This window comes from Myotis nattereri (assembly GCF_964212035.1).
Source record: "Myotis nattereri genome assembly, chromosome: 3".
Classification (NCBI taxonomy): domain Eukaryota; kingdom Metazoa; phylum Chordata; class Mammalia; order Chiroptera; family Vespertilionidae; genus Myotis; species Myotis nattereri.
This window is the reverse complement of record NC_138077.1, coordinates 81,225,309-81,238,403: the sequence shown is the minus strand read 5'-3', so window position 1 is coordinate 81,238,403 and position 13,095 is coordinate 81,225,309. Positions and strand designations below refer to the sequence as shown.

At 42.9% G+C, this 13,095-nt stretch overlaps 1 protein-coding gene across 2 annotated transcripts; it reads right to left on the bottom strand.

Annotated features, from left to right (window-relative positions):
- Positions 1-2,186: 2,186 nt before the first annotated feature.
- On the bottom strand, positions 2,187-6,363 carry TRMT10C (tRNA methyltransferase 10C, mitochondrial RNase P subunit). 2 transcript variants are annotated; one of them, XM_081085249.1, is made up of 2 exons: positions 6,244-6,363; positions 2,187-4,204 (listed from the first exon to the last, which is right to left on the bottom strand). In XM_081085249.1, exon 2 carries the CDS (start codon positions 4,190-4,192, stop codon positions 2,939-2,941), a length of 1,254 nt encoding a protein of 417 aa, XP_080941375.1. In that variant the 5' UTR covers positions 4,193-4,204; positions 6,244-6,363; the 3' UTR covers positions 2,187-2,938. The 2 variants fall into 2 exon arrangements, with proteins under 2 accessions (XP_080941375.1, XP_080941374.1); XM_081085248.1 differs by having other exon boundaries at positions 6,206-6,357.
- Positions 6,364-13,095: the final 6,732 nt, after the last annotated feature.

Sequence of the window (13,095 nt, the reverse complement as noted above, 5' to 3'; positions counted from 1 at the left end):
AAATCAGTTACTGCTTGCCCATTTGGAAAGGTTTTTTTTCTTTTTTGTTAATCCTCACCTGAAGATTTTTCAAGACTGGGAGAAAAGGAGAGAAGAAGGAAAGAAGGGAGGGAGGAACATCAATGTGAGAGACACATTGATTGGTTGCCTCCCTCACATGCCCTGGTGTGGGGCAGGGATGGAGCCTGCAACCTAAGACCCTTTGGTCTAAGGGCTGACACTCTAAAGGCTGAGCTACACCAGCCAGGACAAGGGTTTTTTTAATTCCAGTGATGCATTACTGAAATAACAGCATATTGTTACACAGAAATAAGAATGTACTTCTTAAAGGGATACAATAACTTGTATATATTACTAGAAATTTCATGCACTCCAATGACATTCCATTCAATTTGAATAGTCTGAGTATTTACTTAGCACTTATGTGCCAGACACCATATTAAATGTTTTGAGTCAAGAATTATTTCTAATCTTTTTGTGAATGAGGATAACAAATTTCAAGAGATTAAGCAATTTAAGCAATGTCAGAGCCTATGAGGGTGGAGCTGGAACCCTAGGAGCAGGGCTGGGAGACTACTGAGGTGCTCCTAGGACCCTGGTTTGCCTTACTATAGTGCTGGTCCTGCCAGGGAATCTTAACCTTATTCTTTTTTTAAAAAATGTATTTTTTTATATTTTATTGATTTTTTTATAGAGAGGGAGAGGGATAGAGAGTTAGAAACATCAATGAGAGAGAAACATCAATCAGCTGCCTCCTGCACACCCTCTACTGGGGATGTGCCCGCAACCCAGGTACATGCCCTTGGCCGGAATCGAACCTGGGACCTTTCAGTCCGCAGGCCGACGCTCTATCCACTGAGCCAAACCGGTTAGGACTTAACCTTATTCTTTAACCTCTATGCTACTTTAACTTCAATGTACCTCAAGCAGTTCAAGTATTAATGCTTTGCCACTTTAATAGGGTCTAACAGTTGAAATTCATATCACACTTACCATCAATTCTAAATTTACACATCACTTCCTCAAGGACCTTCCTGATCCCAAGTTTAGGTTAGGCATACCTTGTTTTTCCATTACATTTTATACTTGTAATTTATAGGCTAAAAGCTGGAACTTCAAAGTCAGATCTTTGAGATGATACTTAAAGGCTGAATTATTTTGAGTAAATTTTCCTTATCTGTAAAAAAGGTATTAATAATAGTACCTATAACTTAAGTTTAAATAATTCATGTAAACTGCATTCTGTTCGGCACAAAGCAGGTCCTTAGTAGTATTTGGTAAAAGTTAAGCACTACTTTAAGAAATGTATGGGATAGCACCTTATGCGAATGTTCAGTTCAGAAACTAGGTAGAAATGCTTGGCCATACATCTCTATTTCCCATGTTTTAAAAAATGTTAATGGTGCAGGTAGTCTACATGAATATGATTCCTAAAGTTCATTTCTTAGGAAACAAGCACATATTTTCTCAAGTATATTAGAACTCATTCAGTAGCGAGTGGCAGAAACCCAGCTCAAACTGGCTTCGGCAAAGGGAGCGTTCATTAGATACCAGGGTATCACACGAGGTTTTTACAACCAATAAAGGCTAAAGGAAATCTATAGCTAGACTTCAGAGACATTTGGAGGCAGAGATTTGAACAGCTCTAGAAATTGGTCTTATTTCTGTGGGTAAACTTCACTCTCTCCTGGCTTCTTTTCATAGACAAGGACACATACCATCCATTGTACAACATCCTGTTGAAGTCCACCACCAGAAAGGAACTAACAAAGGCTGTCTTAGTTCTCAAGTTCAAAAATCCTGGAAAAGTGTTGTGACTGGCCTATCTCAAAGTCAGATGCCCGTCTCTAAGCTTGAGTGAGGTGTCTCCTTTGAGATGATCAGCTGTAGCCAGGAGAGCCAGGTTTGTAAAAATAGGGCAACTTCCATTCAATCACATGGCTGGAGAAAAAGAACTATTTCCTACAAAATGAACGCCACATACGTTACAGTAGCCAAGTGCTGTATGTCACACTTATCCAATAAGCCCTTATATTTTAAAAGGAAATGTGTTTGCCCCCAAAACCCATTTTCTTTTTTAAATGTTTTTACTGATTTCAGAGAGGGGAAAGAAGAGGGATAAAGAAACATCAACGAGAAACATGGATTGGCTGCCTCCGGCAAGACTCCCACTGAGGACTGAGCCCACAATCCGGGAATGTGCCCTGTGAACCAGTGACCTCTTGGTTCATAGGTCAATGCTCAACCACTGAGTAACCCCAGCCCGGCCCATTTTTCATTATACAGCCAAATCCCTGACATCCAAGGGATTGCTTGACTTTTTGATATCCAGTTAAACAATATACCTTAGTGCTTATGACATGCCCAGCACTGTACCAAATGTTCTGTTAGTAAGTGAATGACCACCTGAAGTTTAGAAATCTATCAATTTTTGTTGTTGTTAATTCTTACTCAAGGACTTTTTTTCCATTGATTTTTAGTGTGGAAGGGAGGGGGAGAGACATCAACCAAGGTTGGGGACTGAGCCTTTGATCAGAATTGAACCAACGACCTTTCAGTTTGAGGGTCAACACTCTAACCACTGAGCAAACCCACAAGGTCTCCTCTATCAATTTTTGATGAAAGAATAGTTGTTAACATGGCTAAAAGAACATTTAAGAAGGAAAATAGAGTCTGAGACACAAGTATTCATAAAAAAGCCATACCAATGATACAACTGTTTTATTGGGCTCAAGAAACTTGGACAACTCTTTTTACTTTCTAAAATTCTTTTTATGTAAACAAAATATATTTCCAAAGTTTGCAGATATTTAATAAATTGGGGAAAGATACTTGTTTGGAAAGATAACTCTTTAAAGAGCAAGTGAATTCCATTCAGGAAGAAACAAACAATTTCCAATCCATTTATTTCTTAAGCTATCAATACTTCTCTTTCAAGTTACTTTTTCTGTGTGTATTTATTTAGAGAGCCTTTTGGAAATGAATTAATAGTCTTTTTTATTCTGTTGACAAATTCTTGAGGATGTTGAGAAACCTCCAGATAACCTGTATGTTTTCTCTTAGGAACAAACTTCAGAGCCTCTTCCCAACTACCAGTGTTTTTCAGACATAACAAAATACGTGTTACTTGATCTATGGTGAGATTTTTTGTACCAGTCTCCCACTGTAAATATTTATCTAACGGAAAGCATTCTGTTGCCAGATTCAGCCGTTTTGCCTTGGCTAGGGATGCACCTGGCTGCATATTCTTATCAACAAAAGATCCCACTATATAAATTTTGTCATGCTTGAAAGTAGTCATAACATTGGGAGAATCTGCAGTTAAATATATAATACTGTCCTTTGGAAATAAATCTACGTGAGACTTTTCTGTTGCTGTTAAAAGCAATTTGTTCCATTTTTCTCCATAACGTTTAATTAACTCTCTACGAAAAGGGCTATCTGGTTTAAGATTGCAGAAATGAATATGGAAAGGATCGACATCTCTTCTGTTCCATCCTTCACTTTCTAGAAGTTGAGAAACAGTATACTGCAGTTCTTTTGGTTTCATATAATCATCATAAGCCATGTCAAAAACCAAAGGTTGTCCAAACTGCATGGCCTGGGCACCCTTCCAGCCCATTGCTATGTCCATATTCCTATCCCAAAGTCGTAGAAATAGAAAGTCTTGCTGTTTATCTTGGTTAGTGGTTTCTAGCAGCTGGTCTTGTATTGCTTTTTCCCTTGCTGCTGCTTTCATTTCCTTTTTTATTTGCTTAGCTTTCTTCATTTTCTCCTTAAGATATAAATATTTTAAATATTTTTTTTTTGATGATTTAGAATCACATTCCATAATGGTTTTGAGCTCTTCTTCACTGATGTGTTCTGGTACTTCTCTGCCAAGCAATCTCCACATCTCAATTAATTCCCTAGTGGCAGCTACAGGATCTTCATCCTTGGCACTTGAGACTGTTGAAACACCTTCTTGCACACTAGATTTCATTGTAATTTTCCACCCATCCAATTCCAGCTGTTCAGGTGATGTATTTTCCTTTTTAGGATAGGATTCAGCTGGTATTTTGGAAGACATGTATCTGTTCAGAATCGTTGAATATAAAACCCTTCTCTTCTTATTAAGGGTAAATGGCACCAGAACTCTGGCAAAAGGTCTTATGAAGGTGATACCAATACTCATTTTGAGGAAAACAGGCATGTATGAAAACCCCTATAAAAGAAGAAAAATGTCATGAAAAGTTAAAGATTAAAAAAACCATCTAACTACAAGTATAAATTTGAGACATTCAAATACAATCAATTTCTTAAACACAAAGTGGAATCTTAGTACAACTTTATTTGCTGCACCATTAATTTTTCCTAGACTCTGTGGCCTAGAGTCTATGATCACTCACTAGGCAAAAATGTAAAACTTATTTGGGGTCTTATTTTAGACATGAATTTCACTATTGCCTTAGGCAAAAGAATACTTTGAATTTCCTTCAGGGCCCAGAAAATCAATATTACTAGGTAACAGTTATATAACACTAATGTGGCTAAGGTCATGATGTTGTATTCTTCTCCATTCTATACTAACCCTGATACAGAGTGGGGCACCCACCCTGTACAGACCCAAACATAAGATCCGTACCATAAGCAACACGTGAAGACAAAAGGGCTGAAAAGTTACAGAATAAGACAACTGGTAAAAAAGCACTTGGGAGCCTCTGTACCAAGGCTCTCACATTTTCAAAACAGAAATATAAAGAGATCTACTAATTTTAAACAAACCTCCTTTCCCTAGTTCAGACTTTATTTTGCAGCAAATAATGTTATTGCCAAACAAAATGTCCAAAATGAAGGAAAATATATATAAGCTCCACAGTTTATCCTACAGGTCTGGGGTCCACAAGACAATGAAGACCCTTAAAGAGGTGAAACTAGTGCTGGATTTGAAGGGGGGGGTGGGGGGGTTGGGCGGAGAAGGAATTCAACTCTTTACAAAATGCAATTTAAAATATTTGAAAATTTTCTTCCTTTAGTGACTCTGTATGCTCCTGAGTCTCCTTCCTCTGACCTATGCACTGATGCTCAGATGCCCCATCCTCTCACCCCCTTTAAAGGTGGATGTGCCTCTAAGTTCTGTCCTAAGCCTTTTTTTTTTCAATCTATACATTTTCTCTATGGGGTTGGATTTATCTCTGTGGCTTCAATCACCATGAATCAGAAGACACCTCAAATGCAACAAACTGAAATAATCTCTCTGCTTTGCCTTCCCAATCTGCTTCTCTCCCTGCACTGTTGTAGAGAGGGACACTGCTATCCATTTACTTGCTGAAGCCAGAAACTGGGAGTCATTCGTTATTGTCCTCTCTCAAATCCATTTGAGTTACATTTATTTTACTTTCTAAATACTTCTTGAATCCATTCACTTCTTCTACCCCATTTTCTTTTCTTTCTCTCTCTCTCTCTTTTTTTTTAGGGGTGAGGGAGAGACAGAGAAATATCAATGTGAGAGACACATGGTTGCTTCCTAAATGCTCCCCAACTAGGGCTGAGCCTGCAACCAAAGTACATGCCTTGACTGGAATCGAACCCGGGACCCTTTGGTCCACAGGCCAGTGCTCTATCCACTGAGCAAACCGGCTAGGGCTGTTCAGACAACTTCTAAAGAAAACAACAACTTACTTTAGACTCCTTGGAATATTTAACTGGGAGTCCTTAAGAGAAACAATGATTTCAGAAAAAAGTTTTTTGAATTTTGTCTCTCTAACTAGTAAAGATTTTTGGGACAGCATAGAAATGAAAACCGAAAATATAAAAAAGTGAAAAAGGGTATTATTTTGGGAAACACTGTTCTTGATCCAGATATTGTAGTATTTCTAGTTTCTTAAATCACTGGGCTTCCTTTTTTTATTATGACTTAGAGAACGCTTTTTTTAGTTTCTGCAGTCAAACCCAGGTAGATAAGACCTTACATATTTAATACAGTGCATTACCCCTGTACAAACGGAAAAAATATAACATCTCTAGACCAATATGGCAGCTAATTTCTATACAATGCCAACCCAGCACGGTACCACTGGAATACTTTCCCAGCTAAAGTTTACAAAAATTCAAAAAAAAAAAAAAGTCACACATATGCATCAACCCGGGCTTCCTGAACTGTGGGCCTTCGGAGCGCACGTGCTCCGCTAAGTCTAGTCTCGGAACGGGCCGCGCGGCCTCCCACCTGCACGCGCTCGGGAAGGCGACGAGAGACGCCCCTACCAGGACCGCACGGACAGGGCTCCGCCGCTGAAGCCGCAGACACCGCACAGCACGAGCGCGGCCTCGCACAGACCACCGCCACACAGACCCGCCGCTCGCCAATCAGTTCGCGCAGGAACCGTCACTGACCCGCGACCGGAAGTCCCGCCCTCCCCGCACTGGGCGCAGTCGTATGACGTCAGGAGCAGGGGCAGGTTTTCCGGCCTGGGAAGCAGCGCTGTGGGAGAGGAGGGTGGCTGCGGCCCCCGCGCCGTTGCAAACAGTCCTCTCCGCGGAGGTGGGCTGTTTAGCTGTTCTTTTTTGTTCTGTCCTCCTTTTTTTTTTTTTTTCCTTTTCCCCATTTTTTTCTTTTAGCCCCCCTCCCCCGTCCATTATTTAAAATTCTTCTAATCCCTGTTTTTATTTTTTTATTTATTGATTTTAGAAAGAGAGGAAAGGAGAAAGAGGAAAAGAGAGAAATATTGATTTGTTGTTCCATTTGTTTATGCTTTCATTGTTTTTCTTTGTTTTTTTTTAATTGGTTGTTTCTTGTACGTACCCTGACCAGGGATGGATCACAACCTTGGTGTATCTGATCGTTGCTCTAACCAACTGAGCTACCCTGCCAGGGCTAATCCTCTTCTCATAACCTACTTTCTACTTAGGCCTTTTATTTATTCCTATAATACTAAAATAAAATGATGTTTTCTCGAGTCTCACTGAGCTTTAAACTCCTTGATGCTAGGACTTTAGCTTGCTAACTTTTTTGACCAATTTATCACCAGTACCTGGTGCAATGCTTGGCTCCTGATAGGCAACACTAAATATCTCTCACTCACCTTAGCTCATTTAAAAATCTAATGTGAAAATGCAGTTAAGGCACTACTGTAAATTACTGGCCTTTGGGCCAAAATCAAGTCTGTAGGTGTTGTGTTTAGCCAGCAAATTAAAGTGTTTTGATTTAGTTGTCATTACAAAACATAAGGCACAAACATTATTGGGGAAAGGACAGTCTTTTCAGTGATCGTGCTAAATATCATTAGATCCGCCCTGGCCAGGTGGTTTAGTTGGTTGGGCATACTCTGGTACACCAAAAGGTTGCAGGTTCAAATCCTGGTCAGAGCACATACCAGGTTGTGGGTTCAATCCCCAATCCCTCTCCCTCTCCCCCTCCCCCCCTTCCCCCCTTCCCCTCTCCCTCTTCCTTTCCCCCTCTCCTTTCCTTTCCCTCTCCCTCTCTCTAAAAAATCAACAAAACTGCCCTGGCTGGTGTGGGTTGGTTGAATGTTTTTCTGTGCACCAGAAGATCACTGGTTAGATTCCTGGTCAGGGCATATGCCCAGGTTGCAGGTTCAGTCCCCAGGTGGTATGTGAGGCAACTGAAATAATTGATATTTCTCGCCCTCTCTCTCCCTCTTTCTCTCTCTCATCAAGAAAAACATTAAAAAATAAAAATACAAAATCAAGAAAAACATACCATCAGGTAAAAATTAAACATAATTAGGCCCATAACCTAAAACCATATATAAAAATTAACTCAAAATGGATCAAAGACCTCAATGTGACAATCCTATATAATAAAAGGGTAATATGCAAATTGACCCTAACGACAGAACGACTGGGAATAACTGGTCACTATGACACACACTGACCACCAGGGGGCAGATGCTCAATGCAGGAGCTGTTCCCTAGTGGTCAGTGCGCTCCCACAGGGGGAGCTCTGCCCAAGCCAGGCTGACGGCTGCCAGCACAGTGGTGGTGGCGGGAGCCTCTCCTGCCTCCTCAGCAGCACTAAGGATGTCCGACTGCAGCTTAGGTCTGCTCCCCGCTGGCCAGTGGGCATCCCCTGAGGGGTCCCGGGCTGCCGGAGGGATGTCTGACTGCCAACTTGGGCCCGATCCCCTGGGGAGCAGGCCTAAGCCAGCAGGTGGACATCCTCCGAGGGGTCCCACACTGCAAGAGGGCATAGGCTGGGCAGAGGGACTCCCCCTGAGTGCACAAATTTTTGTGCACTGGGCCTTTAGTAAAAACTATAAAATTCCTAGGAGGAAACATAGTGGGGGAAACATCATGACATTGGATTTGGCAATGATTTCTTGGATATGATTCCAAAAGCACAGGCAACAAAAGAAAAAATAGACATTTTGGACTTCAAAGTTAAAACCTTTTATACATCAAAGGACACTATCAACAGAGTAAAAAGACAACTACAAATTATATATTTAATAAGGGATTACTATCCAGAACATATAAAGAAAAAGAACTATAACAACAACAACAAAAACAACCCAATTCAAAAGTATTTGAGTAGAACTTCAGTAAGGCAAATAACTTGAATAGATATTCCTCCAAAGAACGTATTGAAATGTTGATAAGCACATGAAAAGATGTTTAACATCACTAATCATTAGGGAAGTGCAAATCAAAACTGCAATGAGAGCCCAGTAGGTGTGTCTCAGTGGTTGAGTATCATCAACCTATGAACCAAGAGGTTATAGTGCAATTCCTGGTTAGGGCACATGCCAGGGTTGCACACTCGATCCCCAGTAGGGGGCAAGCATAAGGCAACTGATCAGTGATTCTCTCTCATCATTGATGCTTATAATTCTCTCTTGCTTTCCCTTCCTTTCTGAAATCTACACACACACTAGAGGCCTGGTGCACAGATTCATGCACCCATGGGGTCCCTTGGGCCTCTAGTATGCATATAAGATCTTTGGTTAATCTCTTCCTGCCCTCCCCCCTCCTCGCTTCCCTCTGAGATTCATCAGTCTGTTCCATGTTTCCATGCCTGTGGTTTCTGCTCATGCATTGAGCGTCTGCCCCCTGCTGGTCAATGTGTGTCATAGCTACCAGCTGGTCGGCTGGTCACTTAGGCTTTTATGTATATACTAGAGGCCCAGTGCATGAATTCGTGCAAAGGTGGGGTCTCTCGGCCTGGCTGAGGATCAGGCCCCATCGAAGGGAGGGACTGCAGGAGATTGGCTGTCTAGGCCGATGGGGGCTGGCCAGCCAGGGGGAGGGACCATGGAAGGTTACCCAGCCATGGGAGGTTGGATGTGGGAGTGCACTGACCACCAGGGGCAGCTCCTGCACTGAGCGCCTGCCCCCTGGTGGTCAGTGCATGTCATAGTGACTGGTCGACCTGTGATAATGGTCGCTTGGGCTTTTAGATAAATAGATATATAGATAGATACTAGTGGCCTGGTGCATGAAATTCGTGTGTGGGGGGGGGGGTACCTCGGCCCAGCCTGCATCCTCTCACAATCCAGGACCGCTGACTCCTAACCGCTCGCTTGCCTGCCTGCCTGATTGCCCCTAACCTCTTCTGCCTGCCAGCCTGATCACCCCCTAACTGCTCCCCTGCCGACCCAATCGCCCCCAACTGCCCCCCTGCCAGCCCCCAACTGCCCTCCCCTGCAGGCCCGATTGCCCCCAACTTCCCTCCCCTGCAGGCCCAATCACCCCCACCTGCCCTCCTCTGCTGGCCTGATCGCCCACAACTGCCCTCCCCTGTTGCGACCTGCCTTGTCCACGCAAGGCGGTGGAGATGCCCGAATCAGCCTCCTCCATGCCATGTGGAGTCATGGACCCCTCAGGCCTCACAGCATGGAGTGGCCGCTGGGCCCTGCCTCTGCTGTGCACAAGGCCATCTTGTGGCAGCCATCTTGTGATGACATCGTGCAAAGGGCCACCTAGACTTTTATTAGTATAGATCAGGGGTGGGCAAACTTTTTGACTCGAGGGCCACAATGGGTTCTTAAACTGGACCGGAGGGCCGGAACAAAAGCATGGGTGGAGTGTTTGTGTGAACTAATATAAATTCAAAGTAAACATCATTACATAAAAGGGTACGGTCTTTTTTTTTTTAGTTTTATTCATTTCAAACGGGCCAGATCTGGCCCGCGGGCCGTAGTTTGACCACGGCTGGTATAGATATACAAAAGGCCCAGTGCATAAAATTCATGCATGGGGGGCGGGATCCCTTAGCCTGTCCTGTGCTCTCTTTCAGTCTGGGACCCCTTGGGGGATGTCTGTGTGCCAGCAGTCAGACATCCCTCTTGCAGTCCGGGACCCCTTGCTCCTTACCGCCTACCTGCTCACTGCCCCTTACCATTCAGCTCACTGCTCCTTAACGCTGCCGTGGATGTGGGAGAGGCTCCTGCCACCGCTGCTGCACTCGCCAGCTGGGAGCTCGGCTTGTGGCTGAGCGGCGCTCCCCCTGTTGGGCAGTGCCTGCATTGAGCATCTGCCCCCTGGTGGTCAGTGCGTGTCATAGGGACCAGTCATTCTGCCGTTTGGTCAATTTGCATATTAGGCTTTTATTATATAGAATATATATATTTTATATATATACAGTGGGGCCTTAACTTACGAGTGTCCCGACTAATGAGTTTTTCAAGATATGAGCCGTCTCTCGGCCAATTTTTTGCTTTGAGTTGCGAGCTAAAATTTGGGTCATGAGCCAGCTTCAGATACCCCACCACTAGTTGGCCCAGCAAACGTCACAGTGAACGCCACAACATCAGCCCAGCATCACGTGTCTCACTCGTTCACTTTTTGATTTGACATACGAGTAATTTGAGTTATGAGCTCCATCACGGAACAAATTAAACACGTAAGTCAAGGCCCCACTGATGTCTCCTCTGATGTCTCCTCTCAGTAATTTTCCATCCACTGATCCCCTCACTCTGCCCCTTGGCTGTAAATTCCCAGCTGTCTTTGCTGTATTCAGAGTTGATCTTGATCTCTTCTCCCTATTGCAATATCCCTGAATAAAGGGTTTCTTACCATTTTAACAAGTGTCAGAATAATTTTTTCTTTAACAGAAGTGGCCTACGTAAGAAGTCCATATGGTGGGGATCTAAGGCTTCCTGCCAACAGCCTGTCAAGCTTTAGATCACTGCACATCCAGCTTGACTGTATTCTCTCCTGAGATCCCCAGCCAGACACACCCAACTAAGCTGTTCCTGAATTCTTAACTAATGTACACTGAGAGATAAATGTTTGTTGGGGGTAATCTATAATGCAGCAATAGATAACCAATACATCTGACAAACAGATCAAATAGTAAGTGGGAAGTTATGAGAAAGATTAACTTTCAATTAAATAAATGCAAGATAGAATAGCTTTTACGGTGTCACTTTAATTTTTTACTTTTTGTGTGCTTTTCAATTAGGTATATTAAATGCATTCTAGCTAGACTATCTTGGGGAGACTTCAAAGCTCACCTCATTTACAAAATAGGAAATGAAAGCTGGGAGAGATTAAATGGTTTATTCAAAGCTGAAATTCATTTAAAATGTGCATATCTTGATGAACAATTCAGTGTCCATTTTTTTTTAAAATATATTTTATTGATTTTTTACAGAGAGGAAGGGAGAGAGACAGAGAGTCAGAAACATCGATGAGAGAGAAACATCGACCAGCTGCCTCCTGCACATCTCCCACCGGGGATATGCCCGCAACCCAGGCACATGCCCCTGACCGGAATCGAACCCAGGACCCCTCAGTCCGCAGGCCGACGCTCTATCCACTGAGCCAAACCGGCCAGGGCCAGTGTCCATTTTTATTTATTTTTTTATTATTATGATGCCTGGTGCAGAAAGAAGAAAAACTTGAAATTTATGTCTTTGCTGATAAGGAATAGTGTTAGTTTGTTTGGTTTGGTATAACAGAATATCATAGACTGGGAGCCTTACACAACCAATATTTATTTATTACAGTTCTAGAAGCTGGGAAGTCCATGATCGAAGCACTGGCAGATTCAGTGTGTGGTGAAGGCCTCTTACTGGTTCACAGGTGGTTGTTTTCCTGCTGTGTGCTCACACCACGGAAGGGAGTCCTCTGGAGTCTCTTTCATAAGAGCACTAATTCCACTCATGAGGGCTCCACCCTTGTGATCTAATCACCTCTCAAAGGCCCTTTGTTCTAATACTATCTCATTGGAGATTAAGATTTTAATATGAGCCTTGACCGGTTTGGCTCAGTGGATGGAGCGTCAGCCTGGGGACTGAATGGTCCCAGGTTCGATTCCGGTCAAGGGCATATACCTTGGTTGCGGGCACATCCCCGGTGGGGGATGTGCAGGAGGCAGCTTATCGATGTTTCTCTCTCATGGATGTTTCTAATTCTCTATCCCTCTCCCTTACTCTCTGTAAAAAAATCAATAAAAATATTTTTTTAAAAAAATTTCAATATGTATTTCAGGGGTGTACAAACATTCAGCCATAACAGAAATAGAGTATATGCTAGGTTAAAATAGTAGATGCTAGTCAGCCGTGGGCAAACTACGGCCCACGGGCCGAATCCGGCCTGTTTGAAATGAATAAAACTAAAAAAAGACCGTACCCTTTTATGTAATGATGTTTACTTTGAATTTATATTAGTTCACACAAACACTCCATCCATGCTTTTGTTCCGGCCCTCCGGTCCAGTTTAAGAACCCATGTGGCCCTCGAGTCAAAAAGTTTGCCCACCCCTGTATAACTATGTACAGAAACAGCTGTATGTCCTAGTAGACATGGCAGAGAGTCAATTTTTTTTTTCTTTTTTAGAGAGACTGGAAGGAATGGGGAGAGACAAAGAGAGAGAAACATCAATGTGAGAGAGACATGGACTGGTTGCCTCCCACACACACCATGACCAGGGCCGGGGATCAAGCCTGCAGCCAAGGTATGTGCCCTTGATCGGAATTGAACCTGGGACCCTTCTGTCCTCAGGCCAATGCTCTATCCACTAAGCCAAACCAGCTAGGGTAGAGAGAGTCAATTTAAAAAACAAATAATTTTAATGATTTCAGAGAGGAAGGAGGGGGAGAGAGAGAGATAAACATCAATGATAAGTGAGAATCATTGATCAGCTGCCTCCTGT